This window comes from Fopius arisanus, unplaced genomic scaffold (genome assembly GCF_000806365.1).
Source record: "Fopius arisanus strain USDA-PBARC FA_bdor unplaced genomic scaffold, ASM80636v1 scaffold00032, whole genome shotgun sequence".
Classification (NCBI taxonomy): Eukaryota; Metazoa; Arthropoda; class Insecta; order Hymenoptera; family Braconidae; genus Fopius; species Fopius arisanus.
In genome coordinates, this window is record NW_011887771.1 from 745,983 (window position 1) to 768,649 (window position 22,667).

At 39.0% G+C, this 22,667-nt stretch overlaps 5 protein-coding genes across 13 annotated transcripts in view; 4 read left to right on the top strand and 1 right to left on the bottom strand.

Annotated features, from left to right (window-relative positions):
- LOC105265873 (uncharacterized) overlaps positions 1-3,222 on the top strand; it is a 14,313-nt gene extending 11,091 nt beyond the window's left edge. The window contains exon 5 of the mRNA XM_011303643.1: positions 2,379-3,222. Coding sequence (XP_011301945.1) covers positions 2,379-2,628 — 250 coding nt within the window. The 3' untranslated portion in view covers positions 2,629-3,222. The remainder of the gene's footprint in view (positions 1-2,378) is intronic.
- A 2,773-nt stretch (positions 3,223-5,995) lies between these two features.
- Positions 5,996-10,798, top strand: Grip (Glutamate receptor interacting protein). 3 transcript variants are annotated; one of them, XM_011303530.1, is made up of 7 exons: positions 5,996-6,523; positions 6,957-7,528; positions 8,087-8,598; positions 9,027-9,098; positions 9,175-9,494; positions 9,572-9,802; positions 10,275-10,798. In XM_011303530.1, the coding sequence occupies exons 2-7, from the start codon at positions 7,027-7,029 to the stop codon at positions 10,594-10,596; spliced, it is 1,959 nt and encodes a 652-aa protein (XP_011301832.1). In that variant the 5' UTR covers positions 5,996-6,523; positions 6,957-7,026; the 3' UTR covers positions 10,597-10,798. The 3 variants fall into 3 exon arrangements, with proteins under 3 accessions (XP_011301832.1, XP_011301831.1, XP_011301833.1); XM_011303529.1 differs by having other exon boundaries at positions 5,996-7,528; XM_011303531.1 differs by lacking the exon at positions 9,027-9,098 and having other exon boundaries at positions 5,996-7,528.
- LOC105265803 (solute carrier family 35 member E1 homolog) lies at positions 10,682-13,999 on the bottom strand. The gene is made up of 3 exons (XM_011303527.1): positions 13,567-13,999; positions 12,912-13,120; positions 10,682-12,626 (listed from the first exon to the last, which is right to left on the bottom strand). Exons 1-3 carry the CDS (start codon positions 13,892-13,894, stop codon positions 12,120-12,122), a joined length of 1,044 nt encoding a protein of 347 aa, XP_011301829.1. The 5' UTR covers positions 13,895-13,999; the 3' UTR covers positions 10,682-12,119.
- Positions 14,000-14,294: 295 nt separating this feature from the next.
- LOC105265812 (sodium/bile acid cotransporter 7) lies at positions 14,295-17,098 on the top strand. 3 transcript variants are annotated; one of them, XM_011303545.1, is made up of 6 exons: positions 14,295-14,378; positions 15,018-15,204; positions 15,653-15,879; positions 15,950-16,093; positions 16,207-16,450; positions 16,516-17,098. In XM_011303545.1, exons 2-6 carry the CDS (start codon positions 15,072-15,074, stop codon positions 16,785-16,787), a joined length of 1,020 nt encoding a protein of 339 aa, XP_011301847.1. In that variant the 5' UTR covers positions 14,295-14,378; positions 15,018-15,071; the 3' UTR covers positions 16,788-17,098. The 3 variants fall into 3 exon arrangements, with proteins under 3 accessions (XP_011301847.1, XP_011301848.1, XP_011301849.1); XM_011303546.1 differs by having other exon boundaries at positions 16,543-17,098; XM_011303547.1 differs by lacking the exons at positions 14,295-14,378; positions 15,018-15,204 and adding an exon at positions 15,271-15,526.
- Positions 17,099-17,366: 268 nt separating this feature from the next.
- swm (Zinc finger protein swm) lies at positions 17,367-22,524 on the top strand. 5 transcript variants are annotated; one of them, XM_011303548.1, is made up of 7 exons: positions 17,367-17,569; positions 17,963-18,081; positions 18,448-19,509; positions 19,616-20,143; positions 20,524-21,359; positions 21,518-21,772; positions 21,919-22,524. In XM_011303548.1, the coding sequence occupies exons 1-7, from the start codon at positions 17,511-17,513 to the stop codon at positions 21,997-21,999; spliced, it is 2,940 nt and encodes a 979-aa protein (XP_011301850.1). In that variant the 5' UTR covers positions 17,367-17,510; the 3' UTR covers positions 22,000-22,524. The 5 variants fall into 5 exon arrangements, with proteins under 5 accessions (XP_011301850.1, XP_011301851.1, XP_011301852.1 ...); XM_011303549.1 differs by having other exon boundaries at positions 20,527-21,359; XM_011303550.1 differs by having other exon boundaries at positions 19,628-20,143.
- The last annotated feature ends 143 nt before the right edge of the window (positions 22,525-22,667 follow it).

The window sequence follows — 22,667 nt, forward strand, 5'->3', positions numbered from 1 at the left end:
AAAGTGTAGTAAGAACTACAAAAAGAGTTGTTCTTAAAATTTCGGCATCTCCATTAGATTCAGGAATATTTTTTGAAAACTTAGCGATTACCCGAATGGTTTTCTACCTTTTATCTTTTGGCTAACGAAATCGCTGCGCAACGCTAGGAGCAGCTCTCGATAAGAATTCTTCGCCATTAGGGGGCCAATAGGATATTTAACTATGAAATGGTTTAATAAAAAAACGAGAATGACTCACCGGTGTTGGATGAAAACGACAATTTGGTTTTCATCTCTCGTACCGTCTTTGGCTGCAACACTGAATATCCACTGTCAATCCTGATCCTGAAGTCCCTCGAAGGCAATTGAACGTTATTGACACTAAACAAGCACTGATTCCCCCACGAAACCCTTTCCTCAATCCCTTGAGCACTTTTTCACTTTTCACTTTTTTTATTTCACTTTTCACTTTTTTAAATTCACTTTTCACCTTTTTTATTTCACTTTTCACTCGAGATTGAAAAAATTAATGGTCTTCATCAATTTTCACAAAATGTCATTTCTTCATGTTTATGGGAAATTTAAAAAATTGTTAATTAATGACAGATTGCGGGGTAGTAATTTTTTTTATGCCGCGAGCAAATGAATCGCAATAATCTAGACCGAAATATATACACAACTTTTTCCTTTTGGGATCTTATGAGATATATGTTCAAATTGCTACTTCATGTAAGAGAAGATCCTGAAGATATGAACAATAATAGAAGGTAATGTGCAAGATGATATTAAATCACTATTAATAAACATTGATTTTAGGTTTAAATAGTTATCATAATAAAGATAACAACTACATGTCTCAGAGAGAACAAGAAACTCATTTTTTGTGAATATTTCCGATTTTTATAAAACATCCTTCAAGAAATTCAATTAGCAATTTGATCAACCTTTCAAAATAACCCCTACCAAGATTGCACATCACACGCCACCTCACGTTTTTTACCATCACATCGGCAATAAAAAACACTTCCGAAATCACTGACACTTGAAAAACTTCACAATGAGAAATAAAATCATCTCTGTCCACCTTATCCATATGCGCTACACACTTAATTGTCATTTTTAATTGATTATTTTTTATTTGAAATTTAAAAAACAAATAAAGTTCTCAAAATTATTGTCTTCTCAAGAATCGCATAGCAGGTGCCATCTTGTGGTCACTGCTTTTCCGTTGAAGGCAAAAAACCCGAGTTTTTCAAATTTAAAATAAAATTATTTAATCCCGACTCGTATGTACCACTTAACAATAAATTTAATTTCTTGTAAGCTCATCGGATAATCATGGTGATCAATCATTTAACAATAATTTCACCATTTATCCTCAACGTTCTTTGGATTCAAGACAATGCCCATGAGAGTAAACAAACATTTCCCCTACAGAATATTTTTCCATTTGTGTTATTCAGAATTCATCGGGACCATTGTTCATTTCATAGTGTAATCATTGTTGGGCCTTTTGATTGATCAATAACTGCATTATTTATAACTAATTTAATCATTTACTTTGGTTTTTCACGAGAATACGTAGATTGCCCAGCCAATCCTTTGTTCGCTTCCGCCGACTGTTTTTCACGGATTATCGCTCGTAGTCGTCGAAATACCTTCTAACTCCATCGTATAATCATTAATCGAGGTCTTGATCAGCCGATTGTAACTTTGTTTGTAATTATTTAAACGTTTTTGGGACTTATTTTAATGAAAATACGTCGAGCGAACGCTGAAACGCCTACAATGCCCAGCTCGATGCACAGACAACTATTTCCAAAATGGCGGACTGATTTGAGCGCCAAACGGTGGATTCAAAGTTTATTCCGCGCATTTTCGACAATACCGGAATAGAATTGTAATAATAATAATTCACAGAGCAATAAGTAACTAATTATAAAATTATGTGTCGTAATTCGTGAATTGTGAAAATAATTCTTACTACAATAATTTACTGATTTTTACGTTTAAACCACAATTTTATAAAATGAATTCATAGCGTTTGGGAGGAATTAAGAGAAAAGTAAGAAAAAATTCTGGAGATAAAATTTGCGAACAAATCGACGTATTAATAATTAATTTTGAGTATTGCCCTTCAACAGAGAGAAGATTAATTTTTGTGGAATTTTCCTATGTTAATTTGAATCTAGAGGACAAATGGGCACCAAATGGTCTGGAATCCGTTTGACCTTCAAATTCATGTGGTTAAATAGTTAGCAATAATCTTTCGTCGTTGTGGTTTATTTTACTTCGCAGATTTATTCTTCTGTGCGTCTTCATTTTAACCAGTACACCATTGAAAGTATTTTTTTGAGTAGAAGCAAATTGAAATAGCGAAAAATTAACGAATGAAACAGAAAGAGTCACGTTACCGTAATAATTTTTGTTATTCTTCTGCAGTCACTCTCCTGGGATAGATTAGAGAGGAGACAATTGGACCCTCCCTTCAAGCCAGCCCTGGAGCACACCCTGGACACCCGTTACTTCGACACAGCTTTCACAGCTGAGAAGCCACGCCTGACCCCAGTACCTGAGCAAATTCTCACATCAATGGACCAGGGTGTCTTCAGAGGGTTCTCCTACACGAACCCCAACGCCACGGACTGAAGGGAAATAAATTCCCCGATCCCTGGAATCAAACAAACCACGTGCTGTGATTGGAAGCGTCCGTTTCCTCATGAAAAATGGCTGCAAACTGGGAGAATTCGATGAAAAAAAATCCAGAGAGTCATTTCTGAGATCCCATCGTTGGTTCCCAGCTTCGGCACATTTTTTAGATCCTAATTGTAAATGAAAAACCCAAAGAAACCACTGGAAAGCGTTTTGATCGCTCGTTTGCAGATTTCATGATCCTTTTAATATTTTTCATTAACGGAGATACGATTTATTTCATTCCACACAACCCACACATCAATCTACATCTTATGAATATTCTCACCGAATATTTAACGATTTTTTAATAGAAAATATGGAATACGCATAAGACTGTATTTTTGAATTGAGTCGTCGTGGAAGAATCTAATGAATCTTAATTTTTTTCTATTAGGTGGTGAGAATTAGAGGCAAAAATGAAGATTCATGGAATTGTATGTAATAAAGATTTATCTAGTTGTTTAATAGATGTAGATTTTTTTCATTAATTGTAAGTGAATTTTAACTTTTTCGATTAAACGGCGGAATTTGGTGATAAATTAAATAGAATTTTGAGTCTTTATTTTTTATCCTCGAGGGGTTGAGGGATTTTTGATACTTCGGGGCTATTATTGCGGTGTTACAGGTTCCAGCAGCTGGAAGACACGTGCAGTTGAGATTTTTATAGGGCGCACAGAGATATTTATGGGAAGTTTAGGACTGCGGTGTCGTAAAATGGTGCAGAACTATTGGTCCATGTTGAGAAATTGAATTCAATGAGAATGAATTGAGATTCACTTGCAAGATCTGAGTGGTTAAAAATTCAGGGGCAATTGACGAGCCATCTGGCAATATTTATAGCCGTCCATCAGGGCTGACCTCAATAGATTAAGACTGAAATTTGTTAATTTATTTTTATTTCTCCCTCGAGGGCCCTCTGAGACTCCCCCTTTTTTTGTCGGATATTTCTTATTTCTTCCGAGTCTTTCTGTTTGGCTCTTTGGCTCGGCTCCGCGCTGACTGCGCTAACTTTAGAACCCCAAGGAATTGGCAAACAACCTCTGATGAGCGCCAAGTGGAGAGTTGAATTTTTTTCAAGTCTTTTCGAATTTTTAGTTCCGCCAATCCATATGCCAATTTTTATGCAATTCTTTTCCGCGGAGCTTTGAGGGTTGCGATTCCAGAAAATCTATTTACGATGTTCTAAATATTTTTCGAATAATTTCAGAAAAAAAAAGTAACAACCACTAAGCTGACAACACTAAGAAAATCATATATTGTTGCCAAATATCTATTTATTATTCATCTTAAAAAAAATTTATTTCTGATGTTTGCTCATTTTTTACCAATTTTTTTATTCTCTTGAGATTAGAATTCCGATGAATTCATGATAATATCATTGTGATAATTAAAACCTAATGGAGATTTCCCGGAAATAACTCGACGGGAGACATAGGGTATTTAAAGACTGAATATTTTTCCCAAGTAGATGAATATTCAGACAAAATAATTTTCCTCTACTGTCGTCCCCAGTCCGGGTTTTCAACGGATATCCCAGAATCTACGCCTGATAACGAAATTGCCCTAAGGACTTGTTTTATAGAAAAGATTGAGATCTACAAAAAGAGTAATTACCAAAATTTTGCTATCTCCCTTACATTCCGAGCTATTCAGCAAAAACTTATCTGTCCGCAACCTGAAGTTTTCTCATTCTTCAACTTTTTGCTGTTGCATTCATTCATCCTCTGATCAATTACGCCGACAAAATGAATGATTCTATTTAATTATCCAAGGATTGATTCCAAGAATAGAAACAGAATTAAATTAGAGAAAAATTGAGTTATCGGACATAAAGGCGTCTTTTACCCCATCAATTAACCGAAGATGCTGAGTTGTGATTAGACCGCACGTGTGAAAGCTGACTCTCTGTACAGAGTTTATCGGCCGCGGTGCACTCAATTGACCGAGGCAATAAACCAGAGGCCTCGTGCGTACGTGAGGGTGAAAAAAATTAAAAAACAAAAATAGTGTAGCAAATTGCACGTCCACTGGATCAATTTCTTCACCCAGAGAAAAACGCGCAAGTCCTCAAATGAGTCTTGAACCAACGAAATTGAAATTTTTCATTTCGCAATCGAAACTCGGACGTGAATAATTACTGCGCTTTCAACAACAACGAGTTATTTGGCTCAAGAGTTACATCATTTATAAAATACCGGTCCCTTTTCAGGATAAAAATATCTTTTACGGAGGGAAGATTATCGAGAATTCTTTATCATCTTGAAAATCAAGTTGAATTTCTTGTTTTATATAAATCGAGTATTTGTTGGGAGCAAAATATGTGTGGGAGCATCTAATAACGAAGAAATGGTGCTGGAAATTACATTTGTGGCTTCCGCAAGGCGGTCGAGGCATTTTTGCATTTTCAATTTGCAATCTCACCAAATGCCTCGAGAATTTAATTAAAAAAATACTGTTCTCGTAATATTTAATACACGATCTATTAGTTTACTACTCTGTCAATTTTTCTTAGTGTTTTCATCAGTATTTTTGATTTTACCCGTGGAAAAATAATTTCAATAGCGCAGAAAGCCCGGGATTCAGTCGTATTTTCCGTCTGCTCAGTTTTTCATGAATATTACGGAATCCAGAACACATAAAGAAATTTTGCGTATGACCTTTATCGTAGCCCTCAATTGGCTCTATAAAAAAGGTAATAACAAATTTTTTTTCACGTCTACTGAATTTGGAGTTATTGCTGAAAAACTGGCCAATAGCGACCGATTTATTTAAAATACTGAACGCTATTTAATAAAATAAAGAGTATGATTCATGAAAACCAATTTTATTTAATTGAAATATGAATTTTTCTTGTGTCTTTGAAAATCCCCGAGATACCCAGAGTATTCTATTTGCGTCATCTCTTTCCTCTATGGACCAAAAAACGGTTGACGTGTCGTCTGACTTTTGCCCGAACGGATCACTTTCCACTTCCGGCACCTGCCCCTGGATAAATGAATTCAAAAAATTAGCAAAGAACCAATCTCCCACATTTCTCCAGACTCAACAAATAGCATGCGGTACTATAACAACAACGAGAAACACCGAAATGAAATGAATTGATGAATGATCTTTGGATTGCAACAATTTCAACCGGAAGTGGTCTCCCAGGGGCAAAAAGAAGCCGTCAATTTTCCGCGTGGGCTGACATTAACGATAAGTGCAGAAAGAGTAATTCGACGATCGAGAGGAGTTCAGGACAGAGCAGGGACGGACTCAATCCTCAAGCGCGGGTGTTCCCTCTAATTTTATAAATAGCATTAAAAGTTGAAGCTTACGAGGCGATGCGTCCCTATCCGGCTATTTTAAAGTGTCTCGAACCTCCCGTTCTCCTTTGCTCCTCATTTCCTCTTGGGTATCCCTCAGTCTAGATCTCCACCTCATCTTCAGCGCATCCACGTGCCTGTGGTTAAACGTCAAAATCAAATTTCAAACCAATCGCCCGGGCTAAATACGCGCTAAATCAAAAGTGAATAAATTTTAGTGTCATCCAATTGTTGGAACATCTTCATTGTTGACATGCAGAAACGCCTCTTCTTCGCGAGCCGGGGCGTCAGTTGAGCATGGAGTTTATTTATAAACTCATCGTCAGGATAGACTCAGCATCAACGATTTAAATCGTTTAATCCAGATTTGTAGAGCTTAAGCTCTTAATTCATGATTTTGAGCTCAACAGCGAAGATAGTCCCCAAATTTCGCCGAAAAAATCCGGAGTTAAATCCTCCAAGTCGATGAATCCCAGGAAAAATAGTCTGCAATAAAAAAAAAGTGGAAAATGTTTGACACCGATCAAGGATGTTTATTAAAAATTGCAAGTATTCATTAAAAAATTTATCACTTTAAAACTGACAGACGGAGCTATTCCCGTTATTCTCATAAGAAAATTTAATCCATTGATCCACGTTTATTATTTAGAATGAAAGTGGACAAGGAACAACAAACGTATGCACTAACATGCGCTTATATGCAATAGAATTTATAAAATATTTTCCTTTTTTGTTATATATATATTTTTTTCTTTATTCTTCTGTGCCCCTTCGATTCACTATCATTTTGCACTGTATTTCTTATTTTTATTTACATCATTGATGTGTATAATAGATGAATTATCAATTTAAACTTTAATTGTTAAATAATTGTTAAATTATTTCTGCCGGCAGTGTCGCGATTAATTTTTTCGAAAACACAGATTAGATCTGTATATTTCGATATCAGGTGAAAAGATAATAGAATTTTTCTTGAAGATGAAAAAATCGGATTAGCTGAAAAATTGGTAAACATCCTTAAAATCGCTGCCACCACTTGGTACCCAGGATGTTCAGTTCATTGCGCCTGGGGACGATGCGTTCTCGTGACAAGAGTCGCGCACGTCCTGGAAGTGTTGCAACAAATGCAAGTTCTGAGGACAATCCCCACACTTCCCACTACGGATCGCAAAAGTTCCTGGTGCTGGATGACATAGAGGGTCAGCCCTCTGGAGTTTCATCGAAAGTTGCTCAAGTTCGAGTGGAAAGAGAGGGTGGAAATCTTGGAGTGACCCTGAGAGGTGGAGTTGCGAGGGCATTAGTTGTCACTGGAGTGAAGTCCGACGGTCCAGCCGCAAAAGAAGGCAGAGTGAGACCTGGGGATCGACTTCTGGCAGTAGACGATACGGAATTGAGAGGTCTGAGTCTTGCGGAGGCCCAAAGAGCCCTGAGGAGGAGCTCCGATGCACCTGTAGCCTCTCTCACTATTGAATACGACGTAGCCAACATGGAAGAGGCCAGGGCGGCCACTTCGGGGCCTCTCCTGGTCCAGCTGGAGCGAGGATTATCCGGTAAAACGTTTTTCAATAAAAAAAAAATTGCAAATTGCAGGAATTAATGAATTTAAGGAATATAGTATATCGTATGATTCGATATAATTCAATTCGATAAAGTGGAGATATATTATATAACAAATTAAAGTTTCAACAAGTTCTTGACAATTCCGTTTGAATAAAATCTATAATCCAAATACTGGTCTATTTAAATTGTAATGTGCAAACTCATCAAATCTGTAATATAATTATAGAGAAAATATAAAATATCGATTTTTTCAATCAATCAATTAACATTAAAGTGATTAGACTGAATAACATAAAGAGTAGCAAGCCCGAGTAGTAAATATAAAAGCAATGTTATGAAGACTAGATTTTTTCCATGCAATTTCGTAGAGATACAAGACAAATAATGATTTACACACTCCGTAAACATTTTCCCATCATATACTCTCTGACAATATCAAAGACCATAATTCCACACCTCATGAACCTCCGAGACATAAACATTATTGCCCATCAACGCTCCCTCGTTTGTTTACCCATTTCCTCAAAACGAAACTCTCTGTTAACTAGGGGAGTTGGGACTAACAGTACGTGAAACACCAAGTGGTGTATACATAGAGAGCTTGAGGCCAGCGAGTACAGCAGATCGTTGTGGTGCACTGCAACCAGGGGATCGTCTTCTCGCGGTTGATGACACACCAGTGCACGATGCAGTTACAGCTGCCAAATTGCTGAGAAATGTCGCTGATAATTGCAGAATAGCCAGACTCCAGATACTACCGAGACCACCAAGCACATCATCCAGGACTGTGAAGAGGAGGGCACAGCCTCAGACAGCTAATCAGACACTTTATGCTAAGGAGAGTCTCACAATTCTGCTGAGACCTGATCACAGGGGCCTCGGGTTGGCCCTCCGAGTTGCCGATGATGGGATTAATTATGTCGTCGATCTGTTGGAGGCTGGGGGACCTGCGGAGAGGAGTGGAGTTTTGCTTCCTGGGGATCAGATAATTGCTATCAACCGGAGGATATTGAGGGATCTCCAGGCTGCTGAGGTCGCTGCTATCCTGGAATCCTCTCAGGTTGGTTGACAGGAGCTGTACGATTATAATCTTTCATTTTTTTAATTTTAGCAATCATCACCAAATTATATTTTTTTTTATTTCTTATTGAAGTTTGTTTTTAAATTATTGGAAAATCTATATGTAGATATATTCATTCTATACTTATATTGAATATATTGCTAGAGATTTTAATTATTGAAAATACATCTTTTTTTTATGTGATCTCATGTGATGACCTCATTGTTCTTCAACCGTGATAGAATCTAAAAATGTTGTCTCATTTTGCACCATACCCCTGATTTTTTGTGCGACTAGCTTTTTCAGCAGTGAAAAGAAAAATATAAATTTCGAAAAAAAGTAATTTCCCTGTCACAAAACCCCAGATCAAGACCCCAACGCTCAACCCTTCTGATCTTTCTATCTGATTTTTTCTTCTTGTACTTGAGGAATGTGTGGAACTCTCATTAAACTGGCTAGGTATCAATCGACACTTCAGGGAAGGCTCCTGCTTCTCTGAGGTACGACTACTCAAATAAGCAGCCCACAGCCCTAAGATTAAAAAAAATTTCTTCACAACTCTGTTGATGATAATAGGTCGAGCTAGTAACGGAGTACAAAGTGGGTGGATCAGTGGTCCCCAGCTCGGGGGTTTTTACAGTTAGAGTGGCAAGACCTCTCGGAGGACAGCCAGATCTGGGTTTGACTGTCAACGAGGACCTGGTGATAGCAGAGGTGAGGAGAGGTTCCTTGGCTTACAGAACGGGCAGCCTGTCCCCCGGTGATCGTCTGCTGGCAATCGACGGTCAGAAACTGGACCCTGGAGATCTGCGACAAGCTGCTCAGCTTCTCCATCGTCCTGGGAGCTCTGTTGTTGCTCTGACTGTGCGAAAACCCGACAGCTGCAGCGACCAGAGGTGAGCGCAATTAATTTCAAGCGTTCTCCAAAGTTGGTAGAGTCTTCAGAGATTGTGTGGTCTTTGGGGTGTTGTAGGGACGGAAGTATGTCAGGAAGTGTGTCGGGAAGTGTCGCGGGGGATCCTATAAGCCCCCAGTATCCTTCAGGCATCCTCAGATCTGCCAGGGAGAGTTTACCCAGCGTCGACAGTGCGGTGGACTCCTGGGGAGAACTGGGAGAGGTCAGTGCACCTGACATTATCAGACTCTGGGACACTGCCTCCATCGACAGTGGACAACTGGATCTTCCCATGTCACCGTATCCAGGGTGAGACTTTATTTTCTTATCTAAAGCCCTGACAATGATTTTTTTATTTACAACAGAATATGATGATTTGTTTGAATAGTCAATTAAATTCAAATTTACGGGGCAGTACTACAACGAAAATGAGAAAAAGTAGTGAAATTCCGATAATTCTTTCCTGTATTCTCAAATTACTGGAAATTAAACACAATCTTTAGTTCAAATTTTATCTTCCTAATGTAAAATATTTCTAAATTTGGGTTTAAAATTTGTTGTCTTAAATTAAAAAAAATTGTGTTGTGAAAGCTCCCCGAGTAGTTATAAAAAAATAACAAGAAAAAAGGGGAAAAATTGTTCGTCGGTGGCAGATTGAAATATTAATTCCAAGCGATCCGCGCAGTTAAGAGAAAAATAATTGAAATGACACAGTGTAAATGAAAAGTGAAAGAAGAAAGGAGAGTGTACCAAAAGTAATTGAATAAAATTCTGTGATCAGATCTCAGGAACGTCCTGGTAGTGACAACAGACCCCAGCAAATCGTCCACATATCCCTCCACAAAGACCCAGTGTACGAGGACTTTGGTTTCTCAGTCTCAGATGGTTTGTACGAGCGTGGGGTTTATATAAATCGTCTACGACCCGGGGGGCCTTGTGATGGTGTTTTGAAACCATACGACAGAATTCTCCGCGTCAACGACACGAGCACTGAGGACTGCGATTGCTGTCTGGCTGTTCCTTTGATCGCAGCAGCTGGTGCCAGACTCGATCTCACTGTCGCTCGACCCCTTTCCCCCCAAAATGTCACCAAAAATTTGTAATTTCACTCCTCATTGCCTCAGAATAACTGAAGGGCTTCAACAGCACTTCATTAGTATTAACTAGTCAATGGATATTGTGGATTGATTGATGTTGAATAATACTTTATTCGGGCGTGATTTCATCCAGCCCTTCGTCTCTTCCTTATTTTTTTACGTATACCTCTTTTTATTTATACAAAAATAAATGTTACTATTAGATCAATTTTTACATTTTCTGTTGTTATACCTAGATCACTCTCCCGCACACTTCATTCGCACCAGAATTATTCACCACTCCTTTTTGCCATCCTCAAAAACTTGGAACAAATAAAAATTGCTAAAATATTTTCATTACTGAATGGAGCGAGATCTCTCTCTCTATTTTTCACCGATTTTATAAATATAAACCGATGGACACGTGGGGACTGGCTGTCCACGTCACGAAGAGGAAAACGAATTTATCAAAATATTGTTGGAAATAATATTGAATTCCATTGTTTTGGTTTCAATTTAAAATCAGGAAATTGTGGGCTGTTTTTAAATTCCGAGAACGTGAGGATTGGAGATATTTGGAAACTAAACATGTGTTTATCGAAAGAAAAACGTTTCCTCCGGGTCAAATTCCACAAAAAAGTTATCAGCCCATCCGGCCACGAAGTCTATACTCGTATGAGCACTCAAGGAAGTACCATTTGTAAAATTATAAAATTCATTTATCTCTCATTTGTTATATTCTCCTTTAACTTGCAAGGTACACCAGTAACTCCGAGGCAAATGTCTCTGGGTCAGGATCTGGGACACCTCGACAACCTCTGAAAAATGGGTTAATCTCACTCTGGCCATTATCGAACTCTACAAGCCAATTGGGCCCGCAATTGACTCGTCCTTTCGTCAATACCTATCTATCCAAAATGAACGCGTTCCTTACCACCAGGGACGAACAAGTCACGAAAAATAATTCACCACGCGTCGATCATCGTAAAAGAGTCATTATGACACCAGTCGCGTTTTCAAACGGTTCCTCTCTCATAATTTGTGCAAGAATAATGAAATAACAGACGATTAATAAATAGTTCTACAAGGCTGGACGTTATCTGCCTCCAGAACTAGAATCCTCAAAAATTCATTGCACTATTGGATTCGTTTTCCTGGAGTTCCGTCCACTGTCAAATTTATAGAAAAATCATGTAGACATGACGAAGAAAAATTAACGAATATGAATATTTCATGAGGAATCTAGGTAATTTGCTTCATTCAATTTTTTCAGTTGATAAACAATTTGTGCATAGAACAAAATTTCTGTATGAAAAAATCGAATGACTGTACGTCATTAGATAAGTCGAATTCAACATTTTTATTAATTAACGATTTATCTAGGAAATAATTGATTCAAGGTGGAAGCATCACAGGACATGAAATTTCCATTGGAAAAATAACCCGCCCCTCAATAAAAGTCCTTCAAATCATGTCTCCAAGTTTTTCCATCAATGAAAAAAAAATTGAAAATTGATCAATAATTGAAACATATCTATCTAAATTGAAGACTAGACGGCGAATAATCGATGTGTCTGTGGAGTCCAGCCATTAACATGAAAAGCACTTCCGTTTTTCTTGACATCAAGAACATTGGAGTAACTAGGCAACAGTGATTCCTTTTTGGCTGCTTGTCTCTGATCGTACTTAGCTTTGTTGTAGCAAAAAACACCGATAATGGCCAGTGTCATGCCAAATATGTTGAGACCAGTGACAGGATTGCCTAGGATGAATAACGTCACTGCGATGACGAATATTCTCTTGCTGGCATTAGCAACAGCATAAGTCAGTGGTGTAACGATGGACATTACGGAGAAGGCTATGATGTTTTGGAGCCAGTTGAGGACACCATCGAGAATTAGAAGGCCTATTACCTTGGAGCTGATGGAGTGAGTCACGGATTCGCTTATCAAAGTCCTCAGGTCGTAGGCGAGCCACACTGGGAGGAATAGGAAAAGGGCGAGACGACCGAGGATGAAAAGGAGGCGAAGGTGATGGATACCAGTGTCGCACAGGACCTAAAACATTTTTAAAAAGTACCAATCATTCGACAAATTGAATTTAATGTTCACAGTCATATAATATTCACTGATTTTGCCCATTTTTTATTTTCATTCAGTTTTGTAGTCTTTTAGTATGTGAATTATTAATCTCAATATAAATTCCATGAGAATTCAACAAATATCTCTGAATCGAAAGAAGGGAAAATTTAGATATTTTTTTTTAAATACATCGACCACGTGATTGGGTGGCACAGACGATCTTCATCTGATAAAATCCCTTGAGACGTATTTGACAATTACCTTCTTAGAGTAGATATTCTGCAATGAAAATGCCATTGTGGATGCTAGGGCGCTGACCAATCCAATTACATTAAAACTGAGTTCAGTTAATGTCGCAATGGCAACACCCCCGACAATTGGCACAAGGCTGAGGTAAACCTTGCACGTTTGCTTCTCACGTAGAATTATCCTGGACAGGAATACTGTGAAGAGGGGCATCGTAGCCTTCACTGGGACAAACCGCAATTAACCAATTAGTAAATGAGTTCATAATCTCTTTAACGATTGAAATGATTCTCGAACGAGGAAATGCCCAGGAATAGTCGGAAAGGTGTTTATCTAACTCTGATAACTTATCTCGGAAAAATTGTCAACCTATATTTGTAATTGGATTATTATGAGCCCGAAAATGGTATCATCGTTGTGAATAATCTAGAAAATATTCATCCGGCAAAGAAAAATTGAGGAAAAATTCAACTATCAGATCTGTCTCAAGATCTACCATATTGTAAACATTGAGAAAACAATAAACAGTGGCTCGCTGTTAATAAGCACCTGGAAACCTTGGGCAACAAATGAAAACCTATAATTTCAAAGAAAAATGTCAAAACGACTTCCTTGACGTTTCCCTTCACTTCCCACACCCCATCAACAACCAGAGAAAAGATTGTCATACCAGTATGTGCGTACGATACAGGCACCTTCCAAATGCTGACGTGGCTGAAGACATTGGCCAGAAATTTGCCCAGGGCAAGTGGTACTATCAGCCTCAAATAATATCCCCACGATATATCCGACTTGCTCTTTCTCACTCCCCACATATTAAAAAAAGGTCCACTAAGTGTTGTGATTGAGGTTAACTGCACCATCGTAACTGTCATAGGATACGGAAATTCTGACAGCAACAACTTTCCCACAACATTGTTACTACTAGACACGATATACCACATAATGCACAATATTAAAATCGTCACGATTTCACGACTATCTTTTCTCTCCACCATTTTAACTACTTATATTATTTATAAATCCTGTTTTAAAATTATTACATATATAATCACAAGCACAACTGGCGAATGCATGGGACGAGAGGCATCGACTGGCACTCGTGCTCTTCTGCGCTTGCCTACGTCAGCTGTCAGTCAAGGGAGGGGGAAAATACAGTCAACGTCGATCGAAGGACAGGAGAAAATATTTCGTAATTATTTACACAGATTGGAGATTTTTTTCGAAAAACCCCAAGAGGTTTGCCGGGCAATTCGTACCTTCATGAGAATTGAAAAAATAATGATTCCTCCTTTTGGAGTGCTGTTATCGTCGATTTTTTTATGAGCAACTTGAAAAAGGGTTCATCTTCATTAGGGGTAATTGTGGGGGAGTGATTGTTGGTGAAATCACGTGAGTGCAATCCGTTTGTTATGCAATCGTCCAAGAACTAGATGCGGTTTCGAAGTTGATAGATTGGGGTGATGATGAAGTTGAGGACAGGTTGAATATTTTTATTAATTATTTACTCATCTGCCTGGCTTTAGTCCGATGAATAGGTTTTTAGATAATTTTTAGTATTTATACGTTAATTATAGAGTTTTTCATGTATTAGAGAAAATGATGAATAAATATTTTTCCATTGTTTCGATTTGACTTTTTTATTTATTCACCTTCGTCACGTTTGTTAGATTTTTTATTATACATATTTAGGGGTGGGAATTTTGCACATTCTGTTTACCATTCTGAAAATATCTTCTGAGGAAATCTAGCCACATGGTTTCAGAGTGAATTGACATTTTGGAAACATTTTTTCTTCTTCACTTCGCTATAAACTTAATTTGCATGGAGATGCTGCTTGCTCATGCTCTATTTCGAGTAAATAATTAAGAAACACATTTGGAGATGGTGCACGTTGATTGGAGCACCTGGCAATTGCTATAACGACTCATATGTCAGAAGAAAAAATTATATTCCATCGAGGGACCATTTGTTCCATTTAAATCGCCCTATGCCTGCTTTTCGTTTATCCATCGATTTCGAAAACAGTTTAAGAATGCACAAAGGACCAGAAGTACGTATCCATCATCATCTTAAGGTCTTATCTTCCATATACAAAAAAAATGATCAATTGGATTCAAGGTGAAGAGTGGCATTGAAACAAAATCAGGAAGACGAGAGGAGAATTGTTGAAGGATGCCTGTAGAGAATCAGAAGAAATTCAAACACAGAAATGGTAGAGAACTGTGGAATCGTTATGGATATTTCGTTCTGATGCTGCTCTGCATGTTTCTGGCGTCGATCCAGCCGAATATGGGGAGTGCCAATGGTAATAAAATTACTACACGATTTTTACGAGTTGATGAAGAGAGAAGTCGAAGGATTTTGTGATAAATTGGGGAAATTGCATCAGTATTATTTATGGACGCGTTGATATCTCAATTTTGCGGATGTTAGGGAAGATAAAATAATTTGAAAACTTGTTTAATAGCGAAATTTACAAAACTAATTTGTTTCTTATTTGTAAACGTTTATTTATTTAAAACGGATTTCTTTCGTAATAAATCTGAACATTTACCAAAAATTTAGAGAAACAGACGGACGACTCTGAAAATTTTTGAGGCATGGAATAATTATGAAACGCAATAACGGTAAATTTTTTCACGTCAATCCCATAATTTTCCAGGAATTCACATAAGAAAAAACATGAAAAATGAGAAGATATCGGCAATAACTCCTTAATTCTCTCGTTAGTAAATTTCCTTACAACATTTCAGAATATATAAACGGTCATATTCTGGTTTGGTACATAGCAGTACCTCTGACCTACCTCGAGGCCGGGCTCATCTGCAGCCCGAGGTCTTTATACTCTGCCGCACGAAATGGATATCTCCTCTGCTTCATCTTGGCATTTATATACGTCCTGATGCCACTACTGGCCAGGGTAGGAAGTTGTCTCCTGGTGTTTGCTAATGTCAACACTTGGTTGCTGAAAGGAATGGAGGTAATCGCTTGAAAATAAATTTATAAATTCATGTAATCAATTGGATGTTCATTGAAATCTTTTTTAACAGGTTTTCTACTGCATGCCTCCACCCCTGAGTGTCAGCCTCGTCCTAACAAGACTATCTGATGCAGACATGTCCACCAGTGTCGTAACAACTCTAGTTTCTCATTTCGTTGGAATTCTAGTCTCTCCACTTCTTCTTTATTTGATGGTAATGGCAGGGCAGTTAATAATCCATAGTAATTTATCAATAAGTCAAATTAAATTTTGTACAGAATTTTTATTGATCTGATTCAATTTCTGGTGTGATCATTTTGATTTCAGTTGGGAGCCTCTACTTCTCTTCTAGTCGGAGTCAATCTCCAGGAGATAGCCTGCAGTACTCTAGTGCCTTTTGGAGTAGGTCTAACGTTTCAAATGGCCTTCAATAATCTTCACGAGAAATTTCGAACCAGTTGGTTCCCTCAGGTTCTACTCCTCGTCAGCGCCTATCACTGGTTCTCTGAAGCTGTCACTGCGGACTCTTCAGCTCTGCAGGCAGTCGATATTCTGCTCTGTGTGCTAATTGGTAATTATTATTATTTTTAATAATTATCAAATTGAGTTAAACGGATTTCCAATTCTCCATTGAAGATATGGGTTTTCTCTATTATTCGTCAGCTTGTCTCGGGCAAATACTGATAACTGGAATCTGTTGGAGCCTGTGCTCCAGGTGGTTATCTAAGGCCATCCTCATGGCTTCACTCTACACGATAATGCACAAATCTGTGGGGCTCGGAGGATGGATCCTCAGAGGGGCTTATCATGGTTCTGCTCATGGTGCAGCGGTAAATCTCCCTCTGGCAATTCTACCAGTGGCTCAGCTCCTCCTTGGGAGTCTCCTCGCCTGCTGGATGGCACCCTGATGACGAATCAACACACCAGACCATCGAACAACCGCTGGTTCATGTGACAATGATCGTACTCTAAGTGATTATGTAGAAATTAAATTAGGAAATCATGGATTAGAGACTTAAACCATTTTGTATTGTTGCCGCAATCGTATTAGCTCGACAAATTGTAAAAAAAAATGTGAAGGCCATATTATTAGCCATTGATATTCTTTGAAAATTTCATGTATTAAATCCGAAGATCGATTTACGAAGAAGTCACATAGTGAATTAAAGAGATTGTTCTGAAGAAATTAAAAAAATTACAATCATTTTTTAATTATAAAGAAAAGATCAAATAAACGTAATTATTCATGAAAAAGGGTTGGACAGCCTGAATTATGAATGTTCATTGATAACACCAGGTTTTAAATTCCTAAAATAATTCCTAAAGAAGTGAATTGAGAAAATAAGTGAATGATTGGTCTGGAAAAATGAAAAATGAAATTTGAAAGGCCCGGTAATTCCCACCAAAGGACCTCTGCCCCCTCAGTGTTGCCATTGCGGTACTTTCTAGAAAAAGCTTCCGAATCCTCACAGTTGGCAGTATTACTCAGCGGGGGAATAATAATCCAGAATGGCGACTATCTTTACACAGTCCATGTAGACCGAGTACTTATTCCCGCCCCCATAACGTGACAAATTGTGACGTTGAATAAACTCTATCATATGTTAACAATAAACTAAATAAATTGTACAATGATAATAGATAATCCAGATCAGTTCAAAGCTTGGTTAACAGCAGTTTTGGAACCACTGTAAGTAGGCCAGCATGTGTATTACTCCTGTGCATTTGTTATCTCTCTCATTTTGTTCTTTTTTGGCGACTGATTAATGGTAAATTGAGCATACATGTGCCCAGTGGAGGTGATCGAAAGACTCTCCGTGGGTGGCATTGTTATTTATAATTGTTGTTGCTGCCTCTGGAGATATTCGGGTATTGAGTCTTTCGCTGTGACTCCGAGAATCCCAAAATCTTGGGGTTAATATCGTTATCTTGTTTTGCTTTTCTATTTCTCCCTCTCACTCTTCATGTTACGTTGAATTCTGAGGTGATTCGAGGTGGTTTTTCCTTTTTTGTTTATCACGTTTGTTGTTTTCAAGTTGAATAGGCAGGGCCTTTTGACTAATCGAATTTAATTTGGATTCAGGTGTGACGCCGATCCAGCAGCTCTTGCTAAATATGTTTATGCCCTGGTGAGGAAAGATAAAACCCTGGAGGAGCTCAGCGGGTGCATGGTGCAGCAGCTCGATGTTTTTCTGCAGGATGGTGAGTTTTACCTATTCGTTAATAACAAAAATCATCAGCTTAGTAGCAAAGTGGATAAGTCGAATAAGTCGAATTTATCATTAATTAATGCTCAATTATCGATTTCTCTCAAAAACCATCGATTCTAGGCGAAGTTGTTAACTGCATTTTTTGTAGTGCATTAAATTTAATATAAAAAAGGTCTCTTGTCTCGTTTCATATAAAATGTCACATTTCTAAGATTCCATTTGTTTTAAATTGTATTTGAATATTTATTTTGATTTTTTCCCTTACTTTATTTTTAAGTACATTAAAATCTAATGTGTGAAATCACGTTAATAATTGAAGAAATGTAATGTTGATTCATGTGATTGTGGGAAATTGCAGAAACCGAGAATTTCGTGAAGCTGTTATTCAAGACCTTGGAGACTCAGAACTACGTTCTGCCACCACCGAGGTCTGATCCACCGAGGAGTAGAACACCACCGAGTGTCAATCCCCCAGCACCTATGGTACAACCTGAGGTAATTGAGCCTCCAGTAGCTCAGAATCCCCCAGTAGCACTGAGTCCACCTCCACCCCAGGTGAACGGTTCAGCAGCTCTGGCAGTGAGTAAACGTGAATCACGAAAGTCAGATTCCGAAAAGGATGACAAAGAGAAAGACAAGAGACCCAGGAGCCGTGGGAGGATGCGATCGAGGACAAGATCGCGGTCTAGATCATGGGAGAGGGATCGCAGAAGGTCCAGAAGTCGAGAGCACATCAGGAGAGACAGGGAGCGGGACAGGAGTCGCCCCTGGAGAAATAAATCACCTCCATCGAGTGTGAGAAGGCACGAGAGGAGGCGAACTAGGAGTAGAAGCATATCTCCTCTACGTTCTCGAACCAGAGACAACGCAGAGCCCAGAGACCACAGGGCAAGATTTAGAAATCGTTCTCCAACTCCCTTGCGTTCCAGATCTCGCTCCAGATCCCTAGAGCCGAAGAAAAGTGAGAGATCCGAGAGGCCTCCAGAGGCCGTTAGGCTGGATCGTCTGGACGCCAGTCCTGGAGGGACTCCCACTCAGGACAGCAATCATGGAGACATTGACATGAGACTGTCAACGACCAGTCAGTCGATTCAGAGTGTCGTGGCAGTTGCCTCCACAGCCCCCAATAGCAGAGGCTTCCAGGGAAAGAGACGTTGTCGTGATTTCGATGAGAAGGGGTACTGCATGCGAGGAGATTTGTGCCCTTACGATCATGGCACTGACCCTGTTGTCCTTGAGGATGTCGCCCTCAGCAGAGTATTGACATTTGGACCCCATGGGGCACAGGCTCCCAGTACTGTTCCAGTGCCTGCTGTCCAAGAACCACCTCCTGGACACAATGGCAATGCACCTCGCCCTCATCTACCCCTGGCCAGTCTACCCCCTCCTCACCTGAGGAATGAACACCACTCAAATATGGGTAAATATATTTTTATTACCATTTTTTCATAGCCATTATATATGAGCTAATTTGTAAGGCCTAATTTAATCCGTAAACTGAATTAATACACGACCGAGTAAATTAGATCTGTATTCAGGTTCCTTTGCAGAATATAATCCAGATGCCCCAAGCATGGAGCCACGTCTCCCATGGGGCAGACATCCACCATCAGCTCCTGGTATTTACGGTCGTGGGCAGCGTGAGCTAATAAGTGTACCAGTGATACCCCATGCTAACCCTCCAGAGATAACTCATCCGCAGACAAATCCACTCAAACGAAAACAAGCATTTGATTTCAATCGTCTGGGGCCAAAACAACGAGCTGTGCATAACCCAGCGAATTGCTCTCTCGAGTTGAAAAAAGTACCTCGTGTTCTCAATAATATAACCCAACTGAACAATCACTTCTCCAAGTTTGGAAAAATTGTAAATATACAAGTGAATTTTGCTGGCGATCCAGAGGCCGCTCTCGTTACATTTCAATTGCCCACTGAGGCTAAGGCTGCGTACCGGAGCACCGAGGCTGTGTTGAATAATCGTTTTATCAAGGTGTTCTGGCATAATAATGTTACCAATAATTCGGCGGGAGGTGCCATTGAAAATGTACCACCAGGTGAATATTATTGCATTTTTTTAGTCAACTCCATTGGCGAGTACGCTTTAGGGTTTATTTATAGGGTAATCTACGGTTTCAATTTTTTCTTGTTACTGTCAAATATTTCTAAATTTGAATTTCAAATTGTCTTGCCGAAACCGGTTCACAGAAAAATAATTAAAAATACGCAATCTACCATCGATAATATGTATTTTATTATTATTTTTTTTCCATAATGACGACTGGTGAACTGGGTATTTATCATTATTTTGTAAATCTGGCAGGTGCTTTGTAATCAATATCTCGATCTGCCACTCTCCAACAATTTAGATCATTTGCCACTCTACAACTGAATCCTGGAAATTGAAATAATTATGAAAAAAAATACATAAATTCAGCAGGTTGTCGTCCCTCCGTTAAAGAGCGTCTGGGTGCAGCAGTGCCCCTCCCAGTGAAGTCCGAGGACACAGAGTACGTTCCAACGCGTCGTGCAACCGAGGACACCCCCCAGGTACCTCCAGCCCCTCAGCCGCAGCCCCAGGTGTCCCAAAGTCTGGTGCCCCCAGTCCAAAGGACCCAGCCACAAGCTTCAACACCTCCGACACGTGAGGACCGAGTGCTGGCGATAAAAAAAACCCAGGAGATTCTCGCGGCCAAAGAGACCCTCAAGAAAAAACAAGAGGAGAAACGCAAAGAGGCCATTAAAATAACAGCAGATCTCCGGAAGCGAAAGCAGGAGCTCCTCGATAAGAATCTCATCGAGATAAGATCATTAATCGAAAAGGCAGAAAAGAATCCCGAGCAGAAGGAGGCGATAATGGGAACGATAAAGCATCTACAGCAGTCAATCGATCAACTGCGAAAGGACCTGGCGACTAATGGACAATCGGGTACGACGAAGAATCAACCGAAATCACGAGAACAGACGCAGAAGGAGATACTAGATGCTGAACTCGATCTCATGACTGCCCAGCAGGAGGGTCAGGACTCGGCTGAGCTCCAGAAGAGGCTCAATGAACTCAGGGCGCAAGCAGCTGCTCTCGGTTTGAGCACATCCACTGCTGTTGGCAGGGGCATCAAAGTTGCCAGAGTTGTCAGGGGTGCAGGGGTGGCTGCCTACAGGGGGAGGGGCAGAGGAAGTTTCGCTCATGTTTCGGTGGATCACAGGCCCACGGGGCTCCTCATCTCGGGGTATGAGAGTGACGAGAAGGGTGAAGTCCTTGCGCATTTTCAGGTGAGCTAAACTGATTTACGAAGAAGGGGAATTTATTTCACGAATTTATTTTCATGCCTTTATGTGTTTTATTTTGAATTTTTCGAAAATGTTCCTGAATTTCACTTAATAATGGATAATGCAATTGTCGACTTGTTTTTTTTTTTATTTTATCGCAGCAATATGGAGAGATAATTAATCAAATAGTGGACGATGCCACTCCCTCGGTGATGATCACCTATAAATCCAGGAAAGAAGCAGAAGTGGCGATGCTGAAGGGGAGAACTTTCCAAGACAGATTGTTATCGGTGACCTGGGTATCTGGTCACCATCTTCACCGTGGTGGGAGTAGTTTGAGCACTGGAGCGAACTCCAATACAGCATCTGCTCGGTCTGATCAGGCACAAGTTGTTGATGACGATATCGATCTTGAGGTAAATCAGACTGACAATAATTGCAATTGTTTCTGTGAGTTTGAAAATCAGAGAATTCCAGAATTTATTTGAAATTTCTCCTGTATATATGAATAACTGTGTATATCTGAAAGGTATATTTGAGAATTCATATTCTTCCTACCTAGGGAGCTGCTGAAGCTCTTCTCCTCGAAGAGAACGAGGAAGAGGAGGACGAGGACGGAGAGTCACGAAGTTGGCGACGATAGCAGCATCGTTTATGACGACATTCACCAGCTATCATAAATAGTCACACAATCATTCACGTAATGTGTGAATGTACCCTTGGCACATGTGCCACAAATGCACCGATGATTGTTTCCGCATCCGTATCATCAATTAAAACTATTTACAATATTGCAACGGGTCGTGAACACATCGACATTAATCTGAGTGTTATATTTGTTATTAATAATTGTAACAAAAAAACTAATAAATTTTTTTCTCCTTTCGGATGATTAATGTGAGGAAATGGAAAACAATAGTGACAAGTTAAGGTGCGAGGAATTTTAATTCTGTTAATTGCGCATCATAAGATAGACGATGTACTATTATATTGATAAGGCATGAGTCTGTACCCAAATTTTCAAAAAAGAATACAAAAAAAAAATGAAAAAAAGGAATTATAAGAAGTAAAAGAAAAAAACAAGAGAAACAAAAAAGTCGAGTAAAAAATTATCCCATTATTTGTAGAATAAAATCGCTATGTTTTGTATGGGAAACACGAGTATTGTTATTTCAAGACCATAATCCTTCAGTATTCAGTCGATTCTTGTAAAGAGTTGCTATTTTAAAAAATTGCATTTCCCAAGTGATTAAAGAAGTGTTCTGGCATTTTTAGTGGATTTGTCATGATTTAATGAGGTAATCTTATTTC